This window comes from Podarcis muralis, chromosome 6 (assembly GCF_964188315.1).
Source record: "Podarcis muralis chromosome 6, rPodMur119.hap1.1, whole genome shotgun sequence".
Taxonomy (NCBI): domain Eukaryota; kingdom Metazoa; phylum Chordata; class Lepidosauria; order Squamata; family Lacertidae; genus Podarcis; species Podarcis muralis.
In genome coordinates, this window is record NC_135660.1 from 96,840,783 (window position 1) to 96,865,728 (window position 24,946).

At 46.7% G+C, this 24,946-nt stretch overlaps 1 protein-coding gene across 2 annotated transcripts; it reads right to left on the reverse strand.

Annotated features, from left to right (window-relative positions):
- Positions 1 to 37: 37 nt before the first annotated feature.
- TTLL12 (tubulin tyrosine ligase like 12) lies at positions 38 to 24,557 on the reverse strand. 2 transcript variants are annotated; one of them, XM_028728734.2, is made up of 14 exons: positions 24,395 to 24,557; positions 18,968 to 19,143; positions 17,934 to 18,132; positions 17,378 to 17,537; positions 15,521 to 15,654; positions 12,912 to 12,988; positions 10,031 to 10,147; positions 9,731 to 9,925; positions 6,928 to 7,039; positions 5,427 to 5,578; positions 5,242 to 5,323; positions 4,116 to 4,184; positions 1,222 to 1,360; positions 38 to 371 (listed from the first exon to the last, which is right to left on the reverse strand). In XM_028728734.2, the coding sequence occupies exons 1-14, from the start codon at positions 24,512 to 24,514 to the stop codon at positions 220 to 222; spliced, it is 1,884 nt and encodes a 627-aa protein (XP_028584567.2). In that variant the 5' UTR covers positions 24,515 to 24,557; the 3' UTR covers positions 38 to 219. The 2 variants fall into 2 exon arrangements, with proteins under 2 accessions (XP_028584567.2, XP_028584568.2); XM_028728735.2 differs by lacking the exon at positions 24,395 to 24,557 and adding an exon at positions 23,635 to 23,868.
- Positions 24,558 to 24,946: the final 389 nt, after the last annotated feature.

The window sequence follows — 24,946 nt, forward strand, 5'->3', positions numbered from 1 at the left end:
AGTGAACTAGCGATAAAGTAACAGGCAGGCAAGTAAGTAAAAAAGTTTTTTTTTAAGGCAACCCAGACAACTGCTTACAAGCACATTATATGCATGTTCCACCTGATTGAGTAGATTTCTGTCTTGATTGCTAGTACAGGAAAGATTCTTGCATAAGCAGCTCATAGAACTGAAATTATAAGCATCTCACTGTGAAGCGCAAAATAGCCAAGACAAGCCCTAGACAATGGCAGTCACATGGCAATCCTTGGCTTCGTCCAGGAAGAGGGCGCTGAAGACATCGTTGAAGAAAGTCGGGTGATACCTGCAGGCTCTCTCGCAGTCAGGGTTAAAATTCACCTCCAGAATCTGAGGCTGCATAAACCGTTTGCCTAGAAGACAGACAGAGATAACATAGTTTTACTGAGATACGCGTGTTAAACACAAAGAGGCTTCCCCAACATGGAACACACCTTCTCCTCTTACCCTTAGCACTTGCGTAGCACCTTGGACAGCTCTCAGAGGACCATTATGAGGAGCCCTCCTGCTGGAGGAAGAGGAGGAGGAGGCCCAAGGGCACCGAGAGATGGGAACTTCTCTAGGTGGCAGGGATGGTGAGAGGTTGCCCAGAGAGGAGGGCCGGGCAGAGAAGGAAAGCTTCCCACCTGCTGCACATCCCAATTTATTCACTTGCACTCCAGGAGACCCTTTCAGCTGGCAGTGAAGAACTTTTTCAGTATGAACCCCTTTACACACAACGTTTGAAGACTCGCTGCTCTGAAACGCAGCAGTATCTTTCCATTGATAAGTGAAAAGGCCTTTGTCCAAAAAGTGACCCCTTTAAAGGCAATCCCGGGAAGGGCTGAAAAAGGTTCTGCTCTTTAGCTACACCAAAGCTATAATGGCCACTAATAAAAGCAATTAAATCTCTTTTCTGGTTTCCCAAATTTCTGAAGAGCCCTAAAAATACAGTGGTACCTCGGGTTAAGTACTTAATTCATTCCGGAGGTCCGTTCTTAACCTGAAACTGTTCTTAACCTGAAGCACCACTTTAGCTAATGGGGCCTCCTACTGCCACCAGAGCACGATTTCTGTTCTCATCCTGAAGCGAAGTTCTTAACCCGAGGTAATATTTCTGGGTTAGCGGAGTCTGTAACCCGAAGTGTATGTAACCTGAAGCGTATGTAACCCGAGGTACCACTGTATGCAATACAAAAAGGACAAGACAGAAGGAGAAATTACCGTTGCTGGACGTATCCCACTTAAGCATCAGGTCAATGGCATAAACGGCTCGTGAGGACGGATAATCACAGATGCCAAGTGGTGCAGGCTTTGCACAAGCAGCTTGGAACAGTTCAGCAAAGGCCTTGAAAATATCGTCCTGGCAACAACAAAAAGTCACATTTACAATCAATGCAGGTGTAAGAGCAACAAACTTTAACATTATTTCCCGAGATAATTTGGAGATGGCGGGGAATGAAACCCAGACCCGTTTCACACAAAGCATTCGGCTCTCGGACTAAGTTGAGACTCCTTCCTTTTGCTCAACTCAAACACTTGTCAAATAAGCATTTGAAAGGGAGGCAGTGATTGAGTCTAAGCCAGTGTTTCCCAACCTTTTTTGGGCAAAGGCACACTTGTTTGATGAAAAAAATCTCGAGGCACACCACCATTACAGCCCCGTGACGTCAGCGCGCAGCGTCACGCTGGGAGGGACGCACGAAAGTGTAACTTTAAATTTTTTCCCCTCCCCCTTGCCGGGGAACCTCCAAGCTTTGGGGGGGGGGGGAGGAGGCAGCAAAGCGAGGGACTGAGGGACTCCTCCAACGACAAGGGTTGGGGAAGAAGAGAAAGGGCTATTCCGCTCCAGTCACGGGAGGGGAATATGTACTGGCCCAACTGGTGTGCGGTCTTCAGAAAGCGGGGTGCGGGAAGGAAGCCTAGGCTCGGGGTCCACCGACCTCGGCGGAGAAAGGCAACAACCGGAGCCGATGACGAGCCGGCGCGTGCGTGCAGCGGCTGGCCTCGAGCTCGGGAAGCTGCGCGCGGCGATGTTGACGCGGGGCGCGCGAGAGCTTGGGGGCGGGGCGGGAGAGAGAGAGAAAGAGTTGGCAGCACCAGGCGCTGTTACATATTGCGCTGCGGACGCTGCCAGCAACTGCGGTGGTTGTGCGGCGGCCGCCGCCGCAGAACGTCCTCGTCAGTCAGCTGAGCTGCCTGGCGGCGTAGGGAGCCGAGGGGCGGGGCTTCCTTTCTGAAGGAGCTGAGGGTGGGGGTCCTCCGGCGAAACGGCGCCGGCCCAGAGCGCTTCTAGGCGGCTGCCTTTGTGCGCGACGTAAAGCCCTCTTTCCCTCCCTCCAGCCCCGTGTCACATGTGGAAAAGGGGGCTGGATCCAGTGACGCAACTCGGAAAACTGTTAGGGAAGCCAGAGCAGGAAAGTGAGTGGGAGGCGGCGTCGCCGCTTTAACCCACGTTTCCTTTTTGAAAGAGAAACCAGTGTTTCCCAACCTTTTTTGGACTCGCTCGCGGCACACCAGGCAACATCTCACGGCACACTAGTGTGCCGCGGAACACCGGTTGGGAAACACTGGTTTAGGTTGCATTGGGAAGAAAAGCGACTAATAAGCTTAATTAGTAACAAATTGTTAATATCAATTGCACCTCCCTATTCTTAGGCTTCCCACTACGTGTTTATTTGACATGCTCAGACCGTTCCCCTTTTTGTGGGGAGACTTAGTACAGCTCACGCGCCTGGCAGGATGACGACTCGCCAGTTCGACCCATTTCGGTCATTTTTGAAGGGGTGCTTGATTCCCCTTTGCTACTATCTCCTCCACAGTGACAGCTTACGATTAATATAGGCTAGAATTTAAAATAGGGGGCGGTACATATATATTTCAACAATAATAACGTAAGTAAAAGGACGCGATGACGATACCGCTATTCACGACACTACTTTCACCTCCGCCCTCCCTCTGGGACGGTCCATCCTACCCCACCTAAGGGCGGGCTTAATGCGGGGCCTCGAGGGGGGTGGGGTGTGAAGCGAGCGTACCTCAAGACCGAAACGCCTAATTCCTAGGAGGAAAGCATAACTGGGCGTTAACCGATCGCAAACCCTGTCCTAGCCCATTAACATAGGAAATTAACATATACAACGCGGCAAGACACCGGTTTTGGAATCCGTTCCTTTCCCCTCTCGCCTGCCGAGTTGGTCCCTGCCCCTCTCGCGAGACTCGCCGCCGGGTCCGCTCTCGCGCACATGGCCCGGCGAGAGGGCGCCTCCCCTACGCGCTCTGTGCCCCCTCCCTCCCCCTTTTCGGCCCAGCGCGCCGCCTTGCCTGTTCGTGCGCCGCGCGTGTGAGGCGAGCGGGAAGGCCGCGTAGCCCCCCATGCAGGAGACCCAGGAGAGCCCGGCGGCCGCCGAGACCCCCACCGCTCTGCCCGCCCAGGACGAGGGGCCCGGAGGAGGAGGAGTTGAGCCCGGCGGCGGTAGCGGAGGAGAAAGAGGCGGCGGCGGCAGCAGCAGCGGCGACTCGGAGGCCGAGCTGCCGGACGGGCCTTCCGCGGAGGAGCCTGAGGGGAAGAAGGAGCCCGAGCCCGAAAAAGGCGGCGGCGGCGGCGGCGAGAAGGAGGAGGCGGAGGAGAAGCCGCGAAGCAGCAGCGGCGAGGAAGAGGAGGCCGCTGGTGAGCGTCGGGAGCAGCCACAACCGTCTTCGCCTCCGGCCGCTGAGGCCGCCTTCGCCGCCTCAGGAGCCGCCCGAGGTTGCCGCTGTAGCCGCCGCCGCAGAGGAGCCGCCGGAGCGGCACACCAGGCAACATCTCGCGGCACACTAGTGTGCCGCGGAACACCGGTTGGGAAACACTGGTCTAAGCAACCTTACTGATGACTATTCCTGCCAAATTAGCACTAGACACAGGATGCAACCATGTGAAATCTTGAACCACTACTGAAGCCACAGGGGGGAAATAATCCCAGTACGTATAATTAGAACCACCTGTGGCCCATTTTATGGAGTAATGACCTATGTGTGAGAGACATAATCATGATAATAAAGCAATCTATGGCAGAAAAATGAAGCTCTGGTAATTTTTTAATTAAAAAAATTAAATTACTGAATCACAGGTGCCTTACTTGCACAGATTTCCAAGAATGCTCAGGATACTGTTTCTCAAAGAGAGGGATAAATTCATCATAGTGGATCTGAAAAAGAAGAGACCATTTGGTTATCAAGGTATTCTTTTAAGCATGATCACGAAACTTTACCAATTTTCACCTCTGTCCTCCTTACAACACCTCTGCAAGTTAGGATCCAGTTCTTGCAATTTTACGTCCCATATTTGAAGGCTGCTTTCTCTCCCACACCCCATGCTGAATACTCTTGTCGTAAGAGCCCATAAAACTTAAGTCTCCAAGGGAAACTGGCAGCCTCAGAAGGCGGAGGGTGAACTCCAGAGCTGGGGAACCTGCACTCCAACAATATAGGCTCTTGTCAAGCTGATGGGATTTGGAAATCCCTTCCCTGGAAACATGGAGGCTCACAGAAGGCTCCGTTAAATAGGTGATAATCAAGGCTGGTGCTTGCATGAAGAAGGGCGAAGTGATTTGCCTCAGGTGCCAGATCCGCCCTGTCATTGTGCCACTACCGGCCTCACCACGGCTTCACCTGAGCCCTCGCCGCTGCATCATGGGTGCAGTTGCAGTGGCCGGGTATTGCGTTTATAATCCTGCATTTGCTCCAGGCAGCATATGGGAGTTTCCAGGTGCCCCCCCCCCAAAAAAATTCATATGTGTTTAGTTAGCTTTGGTAGGGTTGTTGTAGAAGGTGGCTTCAAATTTATCATTACAGTCATACTTTGGTTGTTGACCGGAATCCGTTCCGGAAGTCCATTCGACTTCTGAAAACGTTTGACAACCAAGGTGCAGCTTCCGATTGGCTGCAGGCGCTTCCTGCACGGAATCGGAAGCTGCATCAGATGTTCAGCTTCCAAAGAACATCCGCAAACTGGAACACTCACTTCCGGGGTTACGGTGTTCAGGAGCCAAAACCGACAAGTACCAAGGCGTTCTGGATCCAAGGTACAACTGTAATTTGTTGTTTATTACAATTCTATCCCACCCTTAATTCCCCAAGAAGCCCAGGGTGTCAAACAACCATGTAGCCACTGGGCTAAAGGGAGTCAGGGGCTGGTGGGCCACATTTCAACCCATCACACCATCTGGTCCACCAAGCTCTCCTTTTCCTGTATAATTTACTCACCTGTTTTAACGAGACTCCAGAAGCATAGTTCATGACCGTAAAATGCTTCTCATAATCATCCAAGTCATCAAGTGAAAATGCTCTGAAAAGGAAAAATGGATGAAATACAACATTCATTCTACACAAAATTCAGCAATGCCTCAAGTCCAACCCTTCTCAATGCGTGGTAGAAGCTGCCTTCTTACCTATTTGAGAACCGTAGCCAAAACACATCATAAACATACAGTCGGAGTGGCTTAACTGATCGCAACAACACAATGTAACGGATGTCAAATTTAACTAATCCCACATCTTCAAGAAAGAACAACACTGGGTTCTCAATGTACTTGGATACCACCTGAAGACAGAAGAATAAGAAACCCCAGGTCAGACAATTTCAACTTTGTACCTTCAAATATTTGTACCTCTCCTTCTGGCCAATGTTGGGCCCTCAAAGCAGCTTACAATTACAAGCCGTGTAAAAAGCTGCAACACGATTAAGAATAATTGTGAGATCAACCACTAAAAGCAAAGTGAAGGTGCTGCACACACAACAGTGAGAGTATCCAATCTCCCCACCTCACAATGAAGCTGCCAAATGTAGACCTGTCTCTTTTCAGGCACAGATGGCTTATAAATAAAAACAAGAATGTGCTCTCCTTTTTTCAGTTTTGTTTTCCTTTAAGCTGTTGTTCTGCTTTTATCAAAGCAAGCAAAGCATCTGGAAACCAAGCCTTATGAGGAACAGTTGAGGGAAATGGGTATGTTTAGCCTGGAAGAGAGGAGACTGAGATGAGGTATCATAGCCATCTTCAAATATCCAAAGGGCTGTCAAATGGAAGATGGAGAAAACTTGTATTCTCCTGCTCCGGAGGGTAGGACTCGAACCAATGGCTTCAAGTTACAAGAAAGTAGATTCTGACTGAAGATCAGGAAGAACTTTCTGACAGCAAGAGCTGTTCAACAGTGGAACAGTCTCCCTCGGGAGGTGGGAGACTCTCCTTCCTTGGAGTTTTTCAAGCAGAAGTTGGATGGCCATCTGCCATGGATTCTTGTGATTCCTACCTTGCAGGAGGTGGGACTGTATGGTCCTGGGGGGCCTTCCAACTCTACAATTCTATGATTCTATGCTAGAATTTCATGTAGTTTTGACTCAAAAGTGATTTTTTTGCACTGCACTTAAAAAGAACTTATGATTCTAAGGAACAAACCGAATATATCACCAAGTATCACCAGAAATTATGAAAACAATTTGATGTCAGATTACCTGGTTGCCTTGGGCTGCAAAAGGGTACTTAGATACTTGAGTTGAAAAAGGTGTGCATTAAAAATTTAATGCTGTAAACTGAATAACCAGTCTAGGAAGAGGGAGCAAAACACTTCTTGATGTTTATACCTAAGTGGTATCTTACTTCTCAGAAAACAGTGTGGTAGCTAAGGCCTAAAGTGGCAATTATCCAATGTTTATTACCGTCAAAAATGTACAGACATATGGGCTGAAAGAAGCCACTGGAAAAAACACTTCAAATGTTGTAATGCAATGACCACTGCTAAACATTGCTAAACATTGTATGCAAGTTTAACATGAACAACGAAGATCGCGTCACAGCAAAGACATCGAGAACCTTTTTAAATGTAAAAGGAAAACGACAGTGAGATGCTCCAGGGAATAAGAAGCTATGCTGCAAAGACCCATTTTGCTCTGACCTTAGGGATGCTCTCTCTCTGCCTGATGATGTTGTTAAGACTCTTTGTGATGTGGGTGTCCAGGCTCCTGGCCAAGTTCCACGGTTTGCATATCCAGTGGTTGTCCTCTTCCCTACAGTGGGCCCAAGGAAGGAAGGAAGGAAAGAGCAGGCGTTTGTCCATTGCATGTTTGAATGCAAACATTCCCAGGCAAGAATACTCTACCCTGGGCTGCACCACTTGTGATTCACCAAGACAAATCCATGTTCTGCTTAGTCCTCCTCATTTCCTCTTTGATCAAGAGATGCCCAACGGAAGAGGCACAAAGCACAAATGGATGAAAGATGCCCAACAGAAATGGGCTCATCAAGCTATGCAACAGGCATAGCAGGTGGGCTGTGTGGACCACAAGTTAGGCAGCCCTCTTTACACCCAATGATTATATTATATTGGTTTAAACTGAGACTATCATCTGATTTAATTCTCCCTGTGTTAGGTGAATTTGAGCACAGAAATAAATAAAATAACAGTGCTGTTTAACTTCTTACTGTTGGTCCACAGACAGCTTTCCGGGTCATGTAGTCAGCATGACTAAACCACTTCTGGCGCACGGAGGACCATGACGAGTGCCAGAGCGCACAGAAACGCCGTTTACCTTCGCACCACAGCACTACCTACTCGCACTGGTTTGCTTTTGAACTGCTAGGACGGCAGAAGCTGAGACAGAGCAACGGGAGCTCACCCTGTTGCGTGGATTCAAACTGCCAGCCTTCTGATCGGCAAGCCAAGAGGCTCAGTGATTTAGACCGCAGCGCCACCTACTCCTCTTGCTTTTTACTATACATCATACAGAGAATGTGAGGCCATTAAAGTAAGTAACTATAAAAACAATACTGATCAAATCAATTAGAAGTTTTCAGCCACCACCCTTTTAACAAACAAGCTGAACTGAGATACATCTACACCTTGCCAAAATTTATGTGTTTCTCAGGTTAGGGTTTTTTGTTTTGTTTTTAGAGATACCGAAGAAGTATTAATCACAATGCAAACATAAAGGCTACCACTCATGGTTAGGAAAAGGCAGCCACCTTTCCATTACAGGACACTCCTCTACTCTTAGAGCCAGCAATTAAAAGTTGTTCTCCCTAATTAAAACTGGCCCTCTCAAGTAACTAAGTACTAAAAGCTTTCGTTCAGGAGTACGAAGGGAAGGTCACTTTTCCCTTTCTGGTGCCACATTACTTTGAGGGTGTGGGACGCGGGTGGCGCTGTGGGTAAAAGCCTCAGCGCCTAGGGCTTGCCGATTGAAAGGTCGGCGGTTCGAATCCCCGCGGCAGGGTGCGCTCCCGTTGTTCGGTCCCAGCACCTGCCAACCTAGCAGTTCGAAAGCACCCCCGGGTGCAAGTAGATAAATAGGGACCGCTTACTGGCGGGAAGGTAAACGGCGTTTCCGTGTGCTGCGCTGGCTCGCCAGATGCAGCTTTGTCACGCTGGCCACGTGACCCGGAAGTGTCTCCGGACAGTGCTGGCCCCCGGCCTCTTGAGTGAGATGGGCGCACAACCCTAGAGTCTGTCAAGACTGGCCCGTACGGGCAGGGGTACCTTTACCTTTACTTTGAGGGTGGATCTGCATGCCAGCAACAGATGAGGCCAGAGCAAAGCAATGGGTGGAGGTGGTTTCATTCCACCTCTTACTTCTCCCTCACCCCCAGTTACGTGATTCCCACAGGGGTGACCCAGAGAGCCAGAGCAGACAAAGAGGGTAGAATTCCACTATAAAGGTAAAGGTAAAGGTAAAGGGACCCCTGACCATTAGGTCCAGTCGTGACCAACTCTGGGGTTGCGGCGCTCATCTCACTTTAGTGGCCGAGGGAGCCAGCTGGTACTGGTCATGTGGCCAGCATGACTAAGCTGCTTCTAGCGAACCAGAGCAGCGCACAGAAATGCTGGTTACTACTACTACTACTAATAATAAATTTTATTTATACCCCGCCCTCCCCAGCCAGAGCTCAGGGCAGCTAACACCAATAAAATCACATAAAAACATAATAGGAATTTATTTTTTAAAAAATACAGGTTAAAATGCAATTTAAAGTGCAACCTCATTTTAAAATAGTTGATAAATCAAGACCCTAAGGGGAGGGAAACATAAGGGTCGGACTGAGTCCAAACCAAAGACCAGGCGGAATAGCTCTGTCTTGCAGGCCCTGCGGAAAGATGTCAAGTCCCACAGGGCCCTAGTCTCTTGTGACAGAGCGTTCCACCAGATCGGGGCCAGTGCTGAAAAGGCCCTGGCCCTAGTTGAAACCAATCTAACCTCCTTGAGGCTCGGGACCTCCAAAGTGTTGTTATTTGTGGACCTTAAGGCCCTCCGTGGGGCATACCAAGAGAGGCGGTCCCGTAGGTACGTGGGTCCTAGGCCGCATAGGGCTTTAAAGGTCAAAATCAGCACCTTAAACCTGACCCTATACTCCACTGGGAGCCAGTGCAGTTGGTAAAGCACTGGATAGATGTGATCCCGCGGCAAGGACACCTGCCAGAGCAGTACCTATTTATCTACTTGCACTTTGTGCTTTCGAACTGCTAGGTTGGCAGGAGCTGGGACCAAACAACGGGAGCTCACCCCGTCTCAGGGATCTGAACCGCCGACCTTCTGATTGGCAAGCCCTAGGCTCTGTGGTCTAACCCACAGCGCCACCCTTGGGATTCCACTATAGTTTCCACTATTTCAGCCACTATTGCACTTTATCTTGGCACATAAAATTAGGGATACTGACTACAGATGCAAATTGTTATTTCTGTGCAAGAAGCGAGCTGGACTCACCTCCTTTCGCGCTGCTTAAAGTAACTGATGAACTGTGGTAATTCTGTATGAAGATTAAAGGTGCGGGGCAGCCATTTTGGCCCCTCTGAGCCCCCAATGCGCCTTGAGATGGATGCCAGACAATCCTTCACGGTCAAGAGGTTCTCGCAAGGAAACTGATTCAGCATCACATGAGGCCTTTCCTCACTCAGTTTCCTACAAGACAAGGAATGCATTTAAAAACAGAGAGCTGCGCAGCCGAATATACGCATATTGAACAGGTAAGAAAAATTGTTACTTGCAGGGAAATAGCTGTGTAACCTGAAATCTTTGAAGTGAGAGAAGTTGTAGAGAATGTCAGCTTCTTGCTCAGAGTCCGTAAATTCAAAACGGGGGTGAGTCAGATTCTGAAGGACCTGTTGGAGGTCTGTGTAAACTCTGGTTTAAAAAAAAAGGGGGGGGGGAGGAAGAAAATATATGAAAGAAGCTCTCAGGAGGGAGGCATATGGAGACTCTAATAAATAGCGCAGTTGAAGTTCCTGAGAAGTATTGCTTTGGCACTAGGGAAAGCGCCACACTTGTGAGACTTTTCAGCCCCCAAACATCCTGCAACCCAAGCCACACATTCCTGTCTTTTCTAGACAATTATAGAAACATATTTATTGACACATCTACAGTAGTGCCTCGCAAGACGAAATTAATTCGTTCCACAAGTTTTTTCTTCTTGCGAGTTTTTCGTCTTGCGAAGCACGGTTTCCCATAGGAATGCATTGAAAATCAATCAATGCGTTCCTATGGAAACCGACTTCAGACCAGGTCCGGGGACAGTCTGTCCCCCGACCTCTTCTGAAGGCTGGGGGGGGGGAACAAGGGCTTTTCTTCCCACCCCCAGCATTTTAAAAAAACCCCGGACAGCGGAGGACTTCTCCGCTGTCCGGGGCGATTTAAAAGCCCCCGGGAAGGCAGGCAGGGGGGAGCAAAGACTTTTGCCCCCCGCCGGCCTTCAGAAGAGGTCCTGGACCTCTTCTGAAGGCCGGCGGGGGGCAAAAGTCTTTGCTCCCCCCCCCCGCCTGCCTTCAAAAGCCGTCCGGGATAGCGGAGAAACGAAGGCTGGTGGCGGGAGGAGGTCTCTCCGCCCCGCCGCCAGGCTTCGGAGGAGGTCCGAGGACAGCGGGGAAGACGCGCTGCGCTTCCCCGCTGTCCCGGAGATTTCCCTATGGGCTTTCGTCTTGCGAAGGAAGCCCATAGGGAAATTCGTTTTGCAAAGCGCCCCCAAAATGGAAAACCCTTTTGTCTAGCGGGTTTTCCGTCTTGCGAGGCGTTCGTCTTGCGGGGCACCACTGTATATGCCAACCTTTATCATTATGAGAATCAAATGCACAACACTATCAATTTAAAACAGCAATAAAAAATCACCAGTATCCATACATATACATACATACATACATACATACATACATACACACACATACACAAACACGATTTCAAAATTCACCATTACCCTACCTGGATGCAAAACCCACAGTAAAGGGTAGAGACTAACCAAAATGTCACAAAAGAGCGAGCAAGCTTTCGTGTGCCCCAGAACTCTTTATTAGGCAAGATGTTAAACCAATTTTAAAAAGTAGGAGCATAATATGTGCTGGGATGATATGAAAGCAACAACACCTGCCAGTTGTACCTAGATAATACCGTTCAAAAAAATTCTTATCCAAAAGGTAGCTGCTTATTTAAATAAACCTAAAAGTCACTTTTGGAATCGCTGAGTTTGGAACCAAGAATTGAGGCCCCAGTAAGATATAAGTACCACCTTCATCGAATAGCAGAAATATGTTACTGGAAATTTAACATGAGATCACATTGCTCACAATATCACATCATCAAAACAAGGAAAGTTCACTAGATTTTCTACTTGCTCTTAGCCAAAACAGTAAACTAGTGTGGCTGTCATGTTAAGCAATAGTTTGTTTTAAACATGACTTCACCATGAATGTGTTGTCCCCCAAGTGTTCCTTATAGCACAATAAGAAACCATGGCCTATTTCTGTTTCCCCTCTTGGGGTTTGTTACAAACAAACAAACAAACAAACAAACAAACAAACAAACTTAACTTTGGACAATATGACAAACCATGGGGGCGGTGGAAGCTGCCCAAGGGCCTGGGAAGCATGTTCACAAATGTACCTGTGGGGGGGTGGGTTGTTTTTGTTGTTTTGGTTTAATTATTTACTTGTGTTTTATCTTGCATTTTATTCTGTGAAGCGCTAGGGATCCTTTGATGAAGGGTGGTATATAAATAAAATAACATAAAATAAAATGCCATTGTTGAAAATAAATTATGACTTAGTGCAATGTGCAAATAGGTCTCTAGTCTATTTAGAAGAATACAGTCATGCCTCTATAAAAATATTTCCATTAAAAACTAAAAACCTATGTACTCAGTCTTTGAAAAACACACATGCATATAGGCAAACACACTTTTTTCCTCAAAATGTACAAGAATGCCTGTGTGATGGAGAGGAGAGAGATGGATTTGCATTAACTCAACCTAGCACATACCACTTAACAGCTGTGAATAGGGAATACAGATTTCCAAACAGAGTGAAGGAAAAAGACCTTCTGGCATGCTACAACAGCGGCTTGCTAGGCCACTATCCAAACATACTATATTTCTACTTAGCAGCAAACACCCATAGTTGTGTATTCAAAAAACCTGCTCTCTCATTGTTGCTGTTTTTTCAGTTAACTAGGAAGCAAAATATTGGCAACCCTCCTGCAGAACAAACACACCGAACTTTGCAGGCTTAGTAATGTTTTCCTTTCTCTGCAGTGACTCATCTTCTCCCTTGTTTTTACTGCAAGAATTAAAATGGTTCTCTTGCTAGTACAGTATTCCTTACTGATATAGCCTCTCTTTAAAATGCATTACCTTCTTGTTATTATTCTCCCCAGGGTTGGACATGAAGATTCACATTAACAACCTATAATCTCTACGATTTTACACAAACTCATCCACTACAATTATTTGAAAGCAACATTATTCCTCTCTTTTCTGCATCACATTGAACTTCTCCTATATAGGCAGCAGAATCCAGGGCTAAATGTCACAGTATGCAATAAATGGAGCTAGCTCTCCACTGCTGGAAAACCACTCACAGAAGTCATACGTTTGTTGCAAAACACACCATTTGGAAATACGTACTTGAAGATTTTGTTTTTGTCATAAACAGGAAGCTTTATTGGAATAGGAAGCGTCTCCTTGTTCTCACTTAAGATGGCCTAAAACAGAAAACACCAGTGTTATGAAGATAATTTATACTGTAGAAGACACAACAGTTTCAATTGTGGTGAGGACAATTTGCAGGCTGATTCTCACATATATGTGTTGACTCAGAAGGTAAGTCCTACACTGAAATGCAGCAAAGCGCAGAAGTCAGAAAACCCAATTAAAGATCAATTTTGACATAACACCTCAGTTAAATTCCTTGTTCATCTAGTTCTGCTCTCACTCAATTCACTCTCTTCCAACTCTATCAAGCTGTACAAAAACCTGTCAGACAGATTTTGCTTGGATTATTTAGCAGTTTGGTGCTGGAGGAGACACTTGAGAGTCCCATGGACTGTAAGAAGATCAAACCTATCCATTCTGAAGGAAATCAGCCCTGAGTGCTCACTGGAAGGACAGATCCTGAAGCTGAGGCTCCAATACTTTGGCCACCTCATGAGAAGAGAAGACTCCCTGGAAAAGACCCTGATGTTGGGAAAGATGGAGGGCACAAGGAGAATGGGACAACAGAGGACGAGATGGTTGGACAGTGTTCTCGAAGCTACTAACATGAGCTTGATTTATTATAATAAATCTAGGCACCCTCTATGGCAGGAATACTGGGGTGGTGAACCTGCGGCCCTCCAGATGTTGCTGAACATCTGTCATCCCCAACTCTTGTGTTTGCGGCTGATGGAAGCTGAAGCTCAACCACTCTGGGGGGCCACAGGTGCCTCACCCCAGTCCTAGGGAGAAAGGACGTCAGCATTTTGTGATTTAAATGCTGAGTATTAAATAACAATTAGTCAGTAACAACTTCAGAACCCTTCTGGGATTGGTCCAAGTAGGGAAACCACACATTTAAATGCTTTCTCATGTAAATGTCTCCCTGCGCATGGATAACTAGCAGAATAAAGAATGAATACTAAACCAGACATTCTCTCAGACCTGCGCTAGTTTTCAATGAGCACTGAGGACGTTGTGTGTGGAGTCAACACACAAATGCAATCCTACACCAGCTGTCTGAAGTATATCATCCCAGCAGTTATTTTCCCCCAGCGTTTTCCTGAACCTATAAAGCTTTTACACCTATAATGCTAGCGGTCTCCGAACAATGGTTGGGAGAGTGAGTGTTCTGCAAACCCTCTCCCTTCTGTAGTTTGCACTGAGTATGGCACAACAACGTACACAACTAGATTAGCACCAGTGGAGATGCAATTTATTTATTATTCCTTTATTAAATTTACCACCCGCCTTCTTTCTTTTAAAAGAGACAAGAAGGCAAACACCTCTGTACTTAAAAACACACACACTAAAAATAAAATAAAAACACATTCGAAGTATTAAAAGGGATCTAAAAACAACACAGGGCAATAAAATATCTAGAACAAATTTAAGAACAGATGCAAACAAACCGCACGCCTGCATAATGCTACGTCATATAAGTCCGTGAAGAAGGGGATGTGTGACCTCCTAACTTGTCAGTTTGCATTTCTTAGTACAGAAAGTATTGATCTGATGTGTAGAGACCTTTCCTGTTCTGATTAGTTCAAGAGGGTTATATAGAAGGTTTCTTCTCTTTGTGAAAGAAAGTTTTCTTTCTATGTGAAAGAAACAGGAAGGAGGTTTCTGTCTGGGTTATTTCTGCTGGGAAGCTGAGTACAGCTGGTTTAAGCTGGCTTTGTTATCCTTTCTGTCAAGGTCGTGCTGCCTATAATAATCTGGCCAGGAGGAGCCTGGGTCTCTCTCTCTTTATCTCTCTTTGTTCTGGTGTTCTGTTTTTTGTATGCTAGTGTTAAGGTTAGGGACGCGGGTGGCGCTGTGGGTAAAAGCTCAGTGCCTAGGACTTGCCGATCGCATGGTCGGCGGTTCGAATCCCCGCGGCGGGGTGCGCTCCCATCATTCGGTCCCAGCGCCTGCCAACCTAGCAGTTTGAAAGCACCCCCGGGTGCAAGTAGATAAATAGGGACCGCTTACTAGCGGGAAGGTAAACGGCGTTCCGTGTGCTGCGCTGGCTCACCAGAGCAGCTTTGTCACGCTGGCCACGTGACCCGGAAGTGTCTGCGGACAGCGCTGGCTCCCAGCCTATAGAGTGAGATGAGCACACAACCCTAGAGTCTGTCAAGACTGGCCCGTACGGGCAGGGGTACCTTTACCTTTACCTAGTGTTAAGGTTTAGTCTTATTATAAGTTTGTAAGTTTTATTGTAAGTGCTGCAACTGGATTTCTTATATTCTGGATTTGTGACCATTATGCTCATTTGGCTTCAGTAGCAAGTAAAAGCTCTGATGGATGAAGTACAATTGCCTCTGGTCTATTTTTCTGAATCTCTGCTACGTGTTTAAGTTTTTTCCTGCTCCCCTTTCATGGCCGATATAACTATGGTCAGGAGACTGGCCTTAGTCCCCAGTATTTTAATTTTACTTCTGGTGAGTAGTAATGGAGCCTATGTGTATAACAGATAAGTGCATAAATAGTTGATACCGATAGCAAGTTACAGTAGTTATCTGTAACAAACCAATCCGGTTGAAGATAAAAAATTGTACCTGGTAGTGATCATCTGATGGCTCTGCAGTAACAGAGTTGATCTCCAAAACATCATTGGGTAGCCATGGCAACAGCCGGCACCTCCTGATTAAGCGATCAGTTTCCCCATAGGCAAAGTCACGGGTCACTTCCTCTGTAAGAAAATGAAAAGTTGTAGGTATTTTTTGTACACCTGTTATCGACTCAGTGTCATTGATATGAATATGCAATAGCTATGCATAAACGGAGATTAATAAAAATTGCAGAAAATTTCCATACATTTAAAACAAACAAAAAAATGAGACTGAGATAGATCAATTTTTAAGAAACAACGGATTACCAAAACTATCTCAAGAAAATAAGACAATATTGAATTATAAAATAACAGAACAAGAGATTGAAGGTGCCATTCAGAACATGCAATTGGGCAAATCTCCAGGGCCGGATGGGCTAACCTCCAAGTACTATAAGACTTTGAAAGACTACTTGATTCAACCACTGAAGGAGGTCTGTAACGAGATTATGGAGGGGAAGAAGGCACTGGAGTCGTGGAAAGAAGCTTTCATCACACTTATACCTAAATCTGAAACTGAAAAGACACAACTTAAGAACTACTGTCCCATTTCCCTTCTAAATGTGGATTACAAAATCTTTGCAGATATTTTAGCAAATAGATTAAAAAAAGTGCTAAATGAAGTGATTCATAAAGATCAGGCAGGCTTTCTCCCAGGCAGACATTTGTCTGATAACACAAGGAACATTATTGACATTTTGGAACTATTGCAAATGAATACTAATACAAAAGCAGCGTTGATCTTTATTGATGCGGAGAAGGCCTTTGACAATATTTCTTGGAATTTTATGAAGAAAAATCTTAAAGGGATGGGAGTGGGACGGGAGTTTGAAAATGGTATAGATGCAATCTATTCAGAACAAAAGGCAAAATTGATAGTTAATAATGTGGTGTCAGAAGAGTTTAAAATTGAGAAAGGAACACGACAGGGTTGCCCTATCTCTCCATTGTTATTTATTTCGGTCCTGGAGGTGCTCTTGAACATGATCAGAAGGGACCGGTTGATTGAAGGAATCCAGGTCGGAGCTAAACAATACAAACTTAAGGCCTTTGCAGATGACCTGGTTTTGACACTACAGGAGCCAGAATCTAGTACGAAAAGAGTTCTAGAACTGATACAAGAATTTGGTCGGGTGGCGGGATTTAAGCTAAATAAACAAAAAACTAAGGTTTTGGGGAAAAACTTGACAACTATGGAAAAAGAAAGGTTTCAGAAGGAGACAGGGCTAAATGTGGTTAAAAAGGTGAAATACCTAGGGGTTAACATGACGGCTAAAAACCTGAATTTATTTAAAGATAACTATGAAAAATGTTGGTCAGAAATCAAAAAGGATCTAGAAATTTGGTCAAAATTGAAGCTTTCCTTGCTGGGTCGAATTGCCGCTATAAAAATGAATGTATTGCCAAAAATGTTGTTTTTGTTTCAGACTTTGCAGATTGTGGACAAGATGGATTGTTTCAAGAGGGAGTTCCCAATCAGCAGCTCCGCAAGAAAAGCAGCTCCCTTCCAAAAGGGAGCCTACGAGTCCCATTTTTGGCAGGGATCTTCTTCCGTAACCCAGCTTGAAGTTCCTTTGAAGTTGGGTCACCTGAAGTCATGGTAATGTTACGAAACTGAGAGTTGGGTAGCTGCACCGATAAGTGGTCCATGGGGAAGCTCAGGATTTGGCACAGTCGCCGCATCCTTTTCATCACCCTCTGCCCTTAAAAAACAACAACGCAGAAGCGTCTTGCACGGAAGTCTTATAGGCAAAGAGAACACTGACTTACCCAGATAGCACACCTAGTGCACAGATACACTTACCTCCGGTCTCAAGGTCCCTTAAGGGCCAGAGAACCGTATAAGCAATTTGTTGCCGCATGTAAAATAAGGGGGCTGTTGCAAAAGTGGGCTCATCTGAATGCTGGATTCGGGACCCAAATTCATCCATAATGTACCAGACAGGGACCTTCTCCTCTGCAGTCTGCACAAGAAGAACAAACTCAGTCATGTGTTATAAAAATGACTGTAACATCTGACTTCAGGGGTGTTTCTGCAGGACTGCTGCTCGACTCCTTGGCAGTTACGCTACGGAGTCTCACAGGCTCTGGTGTTGCCCCATGTTATTTATATCTACATGAAAGGCTGAGTGAGGTTGTTCAGAGGTTTGGGGTGCGATATCTTTAATAAGCAGATGATACCCAACTAGTTCTCCGTTTCAGCAAATTAAGCAGAAGCAGAAAGTGCTAAATCTGTGCCTGTGATGTCAAGTATCATTCATTTGCACCCGGGAAATGCTTTTAAAAGCTTGTTCTTCACAATCTCTTAATTTTGCAGCTAGACCCCCGTGAGAGTTTCAGCTTTCCTACTACGGCCATACCCCATGTGACAGCTGATAGGTCTGGTTGTATTTCCACATTTCCTCCAAGACCTGAGCGACAGCTCTCTCATCCGGCACTTCTCCATGGAAGTCTATTCCCATCAGGTTGGCCATTCTGTGAAGCAGACCAGGGACCTGCAGAAGCTGCTGGTGGGCATGTTCAACGCGGTATGTCCAGGCATGGTCAATGAGGAAAATGCTTTGAAGGCAAGACAGGCCAGGTGAAGAGCAAAACACAGTACACAGGCACACATGATGATGCAGGCAGTTCATGATGATGGCGATAGACAAGGCATTCTAAAACTCTGCCCTAATAACAGTCCGAATTAAAACTGCTGACGCCATGGTCACCTCTTACTGCAACTACTGCCACCTCCCCCCTCTCCCATTCCACCTTGCCATGCAACATTCATCCATAACTCTCCTGTCTGCTGCCGGATCCTGACAGGCGTCTTATATTTACCTTCAAAACCCTCCATGGCCTCTTGTATCCCAATATAGCCTTATCTGTGCCCTTTTGCTTCCCAAAAACAACCTCTCTCCTTTCTCCCTTCCTGCTACATATGCTTGGAACTGCCTTCCAGAATACCCCAAGGCACCTCTTTTTCTTCCATCAAATCTCTCCTCAAAACCGACCTTCTCCGTAGATCCTTCAGAACCATCCCAGAATCCCCCATATTGTAACTAACTCCAAGCACACGTAACTAAATAACTGCACGATCTACCTGTTGCCTCTTCTTGCTCTGCTGTCTTGCTTGTGTTGCTCCAAGGATTGCATATATCAGGCACAGGCAAACTCGGCCCTCCAGATGTTTTGGGACTACAACTCCCACCATCCCTAGCTAGCAGGACCAGTGGTCAGGGATGATGGGAGTTGTAGTCCTAAAACATCTGGAGGGTCGAGTTTGCCTATGCCTGGCATATATTGTAAGCCCTTCAGGGCAGGGACCTATCTTCTCATACTTTGTAAAGCTCATGAGCATAAGGGCACCCTGCAACACAACATTCAGGTCGGCTTCAGAATAATGACTCACCTGTTAGAATTTGCCGCCTGAAGTCCCATTTCGTTTGTCACTATCACTTTGTAGCAGAGTTCATTTCCAGGATTTGAATTCTTTTTCAGTTCTCCCTCAAGTTCTTCGTCGCCGTCATCTTCCTCTTCCACCTCCTCCACTTGCATTATCCCAAAATACTCCCCAGCATCAAACATCTGAAATTGTAAACAAGGATGAAAGGGCAAAGCCTTAAACTAGACCCAACAGACTGAGCATGGTATTTAAAAAAAAGCTTTGAAAGTTAAGCATCAAGTAGGAGTTCACCACTATATAATTCCAGTGAACTACATAGTACAGTGAGTTTAAGTCTGTAAGCGGAGAGGCACCTGTATTTGGGAATGTATTTCACTACCCCATTGTAAGGATGGTCAGTATCCTTATCCATACATTGCAGGTGCTGCTGAGAAAATAATGGCTCCAGAGTTCAGGGTTCAGAGATTTGCTCACTCCTGTTCTTTGGGGCTAAACACTTGTTCCTTTCAAGCATGTTTAACCTGGCCCTTTTATTTTTTTTTAAAAAAGAGCTGCTTTGGGTGGTGTGGATTTAGAATGGAGAATCAGGGGAAGCAGGAGGTACTTAAACCTGCTCTTACTTGTCCTTTCTCTGCTCCAAATCATCCCTTCACAACATTCAAAGAGTTCTGTTGGAGCCTTGGTAAAGGTGGAGAAGCAACTGCCAGGTGAATGGCAAGAACCCTTTCCCGCCCACTTCCTTCATCCAAAAGTGGCTTTGGGGGCTTAGAGAATGGTTTTGGCCATTTACATGCAACTTGCATGGTCCTTATTTAATATACCACACCAACACTGAATACACAAGCGCTTGTCATAGATATTAGTGAGGCAGCACAGGGATCATGGTTAGCACCTAGAACTTGTCACAAATCTCCGAAAACACTGTTTTTTAAAATAATACTAATTTTGTTCACACCTCAACAGCAGGAAGTTTCAGCCGTGTTATTCAATATTTATTATCTCTGCCATTTAGTTCACTCTCCAATGGCTGAGAAGCGATCTCATCCACAATGGCAGGAGAATATCACTTTTAACTCCAATAGGAGATGAAAAACATACACGCAGGAGACACGAAAACGCATTCATTTGTGCCAGCTTCCCATCAGCCTTGAATTCACTTACAGCTCTCAGGTTGCAAATCAAGTGTCAACCTGCAGACCGACTTAGTAATCCACCATAAAAGAGGAAGCCAAACAATAAAACCGAAGTGCTGGCATATAACAGAAAACTAAGAAAATAACCTGATTACTCAGAAGGGCTGCAGCGATCTGTGGATTGCTCAATTAACAGGGCAGCATTTTTTAAAAAAGTTAAAACATGTTTTATTACAAAAAACTATGGCCAGCAGTCACGTTAGAATGGCCTTTCTCAGGGATTCACCGATTATAGCTGGCCTTAGCAGAAAACCTGGTCACTTGGTTCCTGGTGCGAGCTCAAGAAGTGGGATTGTGTCCCTGACATTGCACCGTGCTTCCAATATGGCAAAGTACTCTTCTTGCTTTTCAGAACTACCATTTTAATCATACGAAACTAACCCTCATGCAAACAGTCCTACTGTTCAGATATATACCCTTAATGGGAAGGTCAAAAATGATTCTCAGCAGTTTAAAGGGGATGCGCTATTCTCAAACCACCTGCCACCCCAGAAGCAACTTACTATTGTTGAATTGTTTAGAAAGAGTTGGCATTGGAATTCAAAAGCATTTTTTTAAAAAAATTGCAATGGCAAAAACATGCCAAAGACTAGAAAATAAGGATACATGTGCAGTGACATCCACATTTCTTGTTTTGCATCTTTATTTGAAAGGTTTCCCTTGGCTGACTGCAAGTGTGTGCCCCCTCCCGAATTTTTAAAAGGAAGTTAAATCTACCACAGAGCAATGATTTTCAAACCGTGTTCTGTGTTCCCTAGAAGCTATTGGGTATTTTTCAGTGAAAAGATCAGGAGAACCTTGGCTGCCCCTATCTGAAAATCATCTTGTCCTTTATTTCCAATTCTCAGATACAGTGTAAAGCTGCAGAGAGTATCAGAAACATTCTGGAGCAATGTCTAACTGGCCTGCCCAGTGCTCCATGTAAACTGAGCGCTCAACTCAAACATTCCCACCAAAAATCAGCTGCAATACTGAGCAGTTCCTTAAACTCGGCAAGGTAGAAATGTTGAAAACAAAACACCATTGTCTTGAGTCTTGCACTCTGGAGGAAGTTTTCCTTTCACGGTATTTGGAGAGGCAGAAGGTAAATTCTGTTGGACACGGAGCAATTTAAAAAGCAAGCTAGACCACTACAGAACCATGAAAGAGTCAAACTGCTCTTCTCTTCTGAAGTCATCGCAGTAAGATGGAAAGGTCCACAGGTTATAAATGAAGTGAAAAACATTAACTCATGGAGCAGCAAAAAATCACTGCTCAGATTTGCTTTTACAAGTACAGACAAAAAGGTATTTATATAAGCTATGCATGGCAATGGCACACACTGGGATAAAGCAGGAAAAAACTGAATGGGGAATAAGGGAAAGCAAGAAAAGCAAGTTAAGAACCTAAGCCTACAAAAAAACATGTTTTTCCTTCTTGTTTCACTGGGGGCGGTACAGGAACTGGGTGGGGCAGGTTATCCAAAGTAACTCACATTTCATGTATTGTTATTCATTCATGTGTGAAATGCCTTCCACATATATATCCCAAGGTGATTAACAAACATGCCCTTAAAAACAACTAAAATACAGTACTTGTTAAAACAGGACAAGAACAACCAAGTATAGGTTAAAAACAAAAGCAGAATCCATGGGTTGTACCCAGAACAGAATTTCCTATGCCCTCTCAGATCTGTTATGAGGCTTCAACCACCCCGAACATTTTGGGTGGGGGGCAGTCCTGTTGCACTGGCAGAAGTCCTTGCACAAACTGGGACAACTAGTAGATATAACTTCATACTTTCTTCTTCTGCTGCTGCTGCTAAGGGGGCAACACAGCCTACATGGACTATACAGTATTGGCCACCCCTATACAAACTTCATGATCTCTTTATATAAAATGGATCTTAAAAGAACTCAGACTAATAAATTCATTCCAGTCTCAGTGACAGAGCAGCAATAGCCCACAGTCAATTCAGACGTCACTTCAAACCACAATCAGCATAAGCCACAGCTTTCTAAATTGCTTCATTCCGATTCATGCTTTAGCCATGTAGCTCTAGGGCGGCAAGCCATTGCTGACACTCAGGCAAGTGGGTATGCAATGGCAGCCTAATCTACCTTACCCATGGTTGATGGCAGGGATTGTCAGTTTAACAGCCATGGTCACCTACTCACTCACAGTGGCCTTTCCTGGTGCCCTGCTTGCTAAAATTTGGCAAGAAAGATGCATTCATTCTACTGTAGCCAATAGCACAGGTTGCAGTGTGTGCTTTGTGGAGGGGGCTGTGACAGTTTCTCCAGCTTGCAAATGTGTCCCCAGGTCCCCAAAGGCTGGCAATCCCTGACTGATTGCACGTCTTAACTGAGACAATGCCAAAATGCTGGATGTTTAGTATTACACTTACCGCTTGATTTCAAAACACGGTAGTGTTTGAATTATTAACTGTGAAAGTAGAGAGTTGAACAAGTTTTATGCAGATGGGATTTAAAATTCTTTGTCACGGCTGCTCTTGGACTAGTTTCTTGCTCATTCTCCCTCCAATTTCACATGTTTTGCACAAGAACAATTGCTTTGTACTTCCAAACAGAGCTGCTGACCACTATATTTTTATCATAATTACCGAAAGCCTTTACAATGCGGTTAAAAAACATGGACATCACTTGTCCATAAAGACAGGTATCAAGTTTCTATTCCACTGCCAACATGATTCCTAACTGGAATTAATGCCTCCCCTTTGCTCCTCTCATCAGTTCCGTCAAAGAGACATACATCTAAACACAGCATTTAGAACCAGGGAACAAAATTAAGCCACCTCCAAAAAGAAAAACACAAGCCACTTTCAAAACAGTCCCCCCCCCCCCGCCCAAGTTAATTACCAATAACCGCTCAAAAAACTTGGTAGGGAATCTCACCCCTTCATCAAACTCACTTTCAACTCTCAAGTCTTCTTTTGAAAACCAGAAAGGGCAAGATCAAACAAGTCTTCGATTCTAAAACCAATCACCAAGGAAGCAACACAACAACACTCACCTAAGACCCTATTGAATGCAATGGGTCTTACAACTAGGGGGCACGGTTAGCATTTCAGCCCAAAGCATCCTCCCTTAAAGGTAAAAGGATCCCTGACCATTAGGTTCAGTTGTGGCCGACTCTGGGGTTGCGGCGCTCATCTCGCTTTATTGGCCGAGGGAGCCGGCGTACAGCTTCCGGGTCATGTGGCCAGCATGACTAAGCCGCTTCTGATGAACCAGAGCAGCGCACGGAAACGCCATTTACCTTCCCGCCGGAGCGGTACCTATTTATCTACTTGCACTGATGTGCTTTCGAACTGCTAGGTTGGCAGGAGCAGGGACCGAGCAACGGGAGCTCACCCCGTCACGGGGATTTGAACCGCTGACCTTCTGATCGGCAAGTCCTAGCTCTGTGGTTTAACCCACAGTGCCTCCTGCGTCCCCACCCTCCCTTAGAAGTAACCAATTTCAAATCAATTATGCTTACTCCCAAAATCTGACTTAGTCGTTCACCATGATCCTTTAGGCTGAAGCAGGCGCAAGCGAGAGAAAAAGGTCCTCCTCAAATTACTCCCAGCTAAGCAACTCCCCTATGAAGAAAGGTTGCAGGATTCAGTGCCAGATTTAGGGTGGTGAGTTGGTTTCCCTCTGTATTTATGCAGGTACAGTACCTACTGAGAAAACCCATAAAAGGAAACTCTACCAAAAGGAATTATTGTGAAAATAAAATTTAAAAATGGGGGGGGGGGAGTGTGGCCAGATTTTGTCCTTGCTGAGGGTGCCATATTACCAAAATCTGGCTGTTTGGGACTTTTTAAGTTACAGAGAAAGTGAGCAAGAGGCTCCATGATAGAAGTTCACAAAACCATGCCCGGCATGGGAAGAGAGGATGGGAACATCGTTTTCCTCCCTGTCTCGGGGTCGCGCAATGAAGCAGCTCGGCCGGACTATGGAAGGCGCTTCCCAGGACGCGGCGAGGCCCACCGGGGCGGCGTGGAAGGACTGCCGGGGGCGCGGAGCCGCGCGGGCCCGGCCCGGCCTGCCGCCTTGGATGCGGGCTCAGCTCCCGCGCGCTGCTTTGCCGCAACAGGCGCCGGCGAGAAAAGGGCGCCGGGGGCCGGATCCAGCCTCCGCCCCGGAGGACCCCCGAGGCTGCGCCAAAGCCTTGCCCGCGCCCAAGCGCGCTGCCTGCCCGCCTGCCTGCCTCCCTTCCCGGCGCGCGCTTCCCCCCCGTCGGCTGCGCCCACCTCGCCCTCCAGTTTGCGCCACAGGCTCTGCCAGTAGCGGGGCGGCACCGCCGAGGCGCGCAGCGCCGGCCCGTGCAGGGACACGAACGCCTTGTAGTCGTCGGCGCAGTCGCCCTCCATGCTGCTCAGGCGTCTCCGTCTCCTCCTCCTCCTCCGGGCGCAGCAGCCCTTCCTTCCGCCAGGCCGGCTGGGCGGGCGGGCGCGCGGCTCTTAAAGGGCCCCGGCGGCGGCGGCGGCTTCCTTGGGCTGCGCGCCAGCGAAGGACGCGGGCGAAACCCGGAGCGCAGCAACGGGGCGCGCTTCTTCCGCGGGGGGTGGTTCGGCCCTGGTCCCCCCGCCCCGGCGAGCCCGAAAGGCAGCCCTGTCCGGGCGCCGCCAAGAGAAGGGGACCCGCCTCCCGTCGCCTGACTCGCCTGCAGCCCAGTCCGGGCATCGCTCCCCAGACCCAGCGAAGCATCTGCAGCTAGGGATGTGCAGAAGCCAAGCAGCCTGGCCCGAGTGGAGCTTGAAAGCAGCAGCAGCACCTTCTCCTCCCACAGGCGGCAGGGGGCA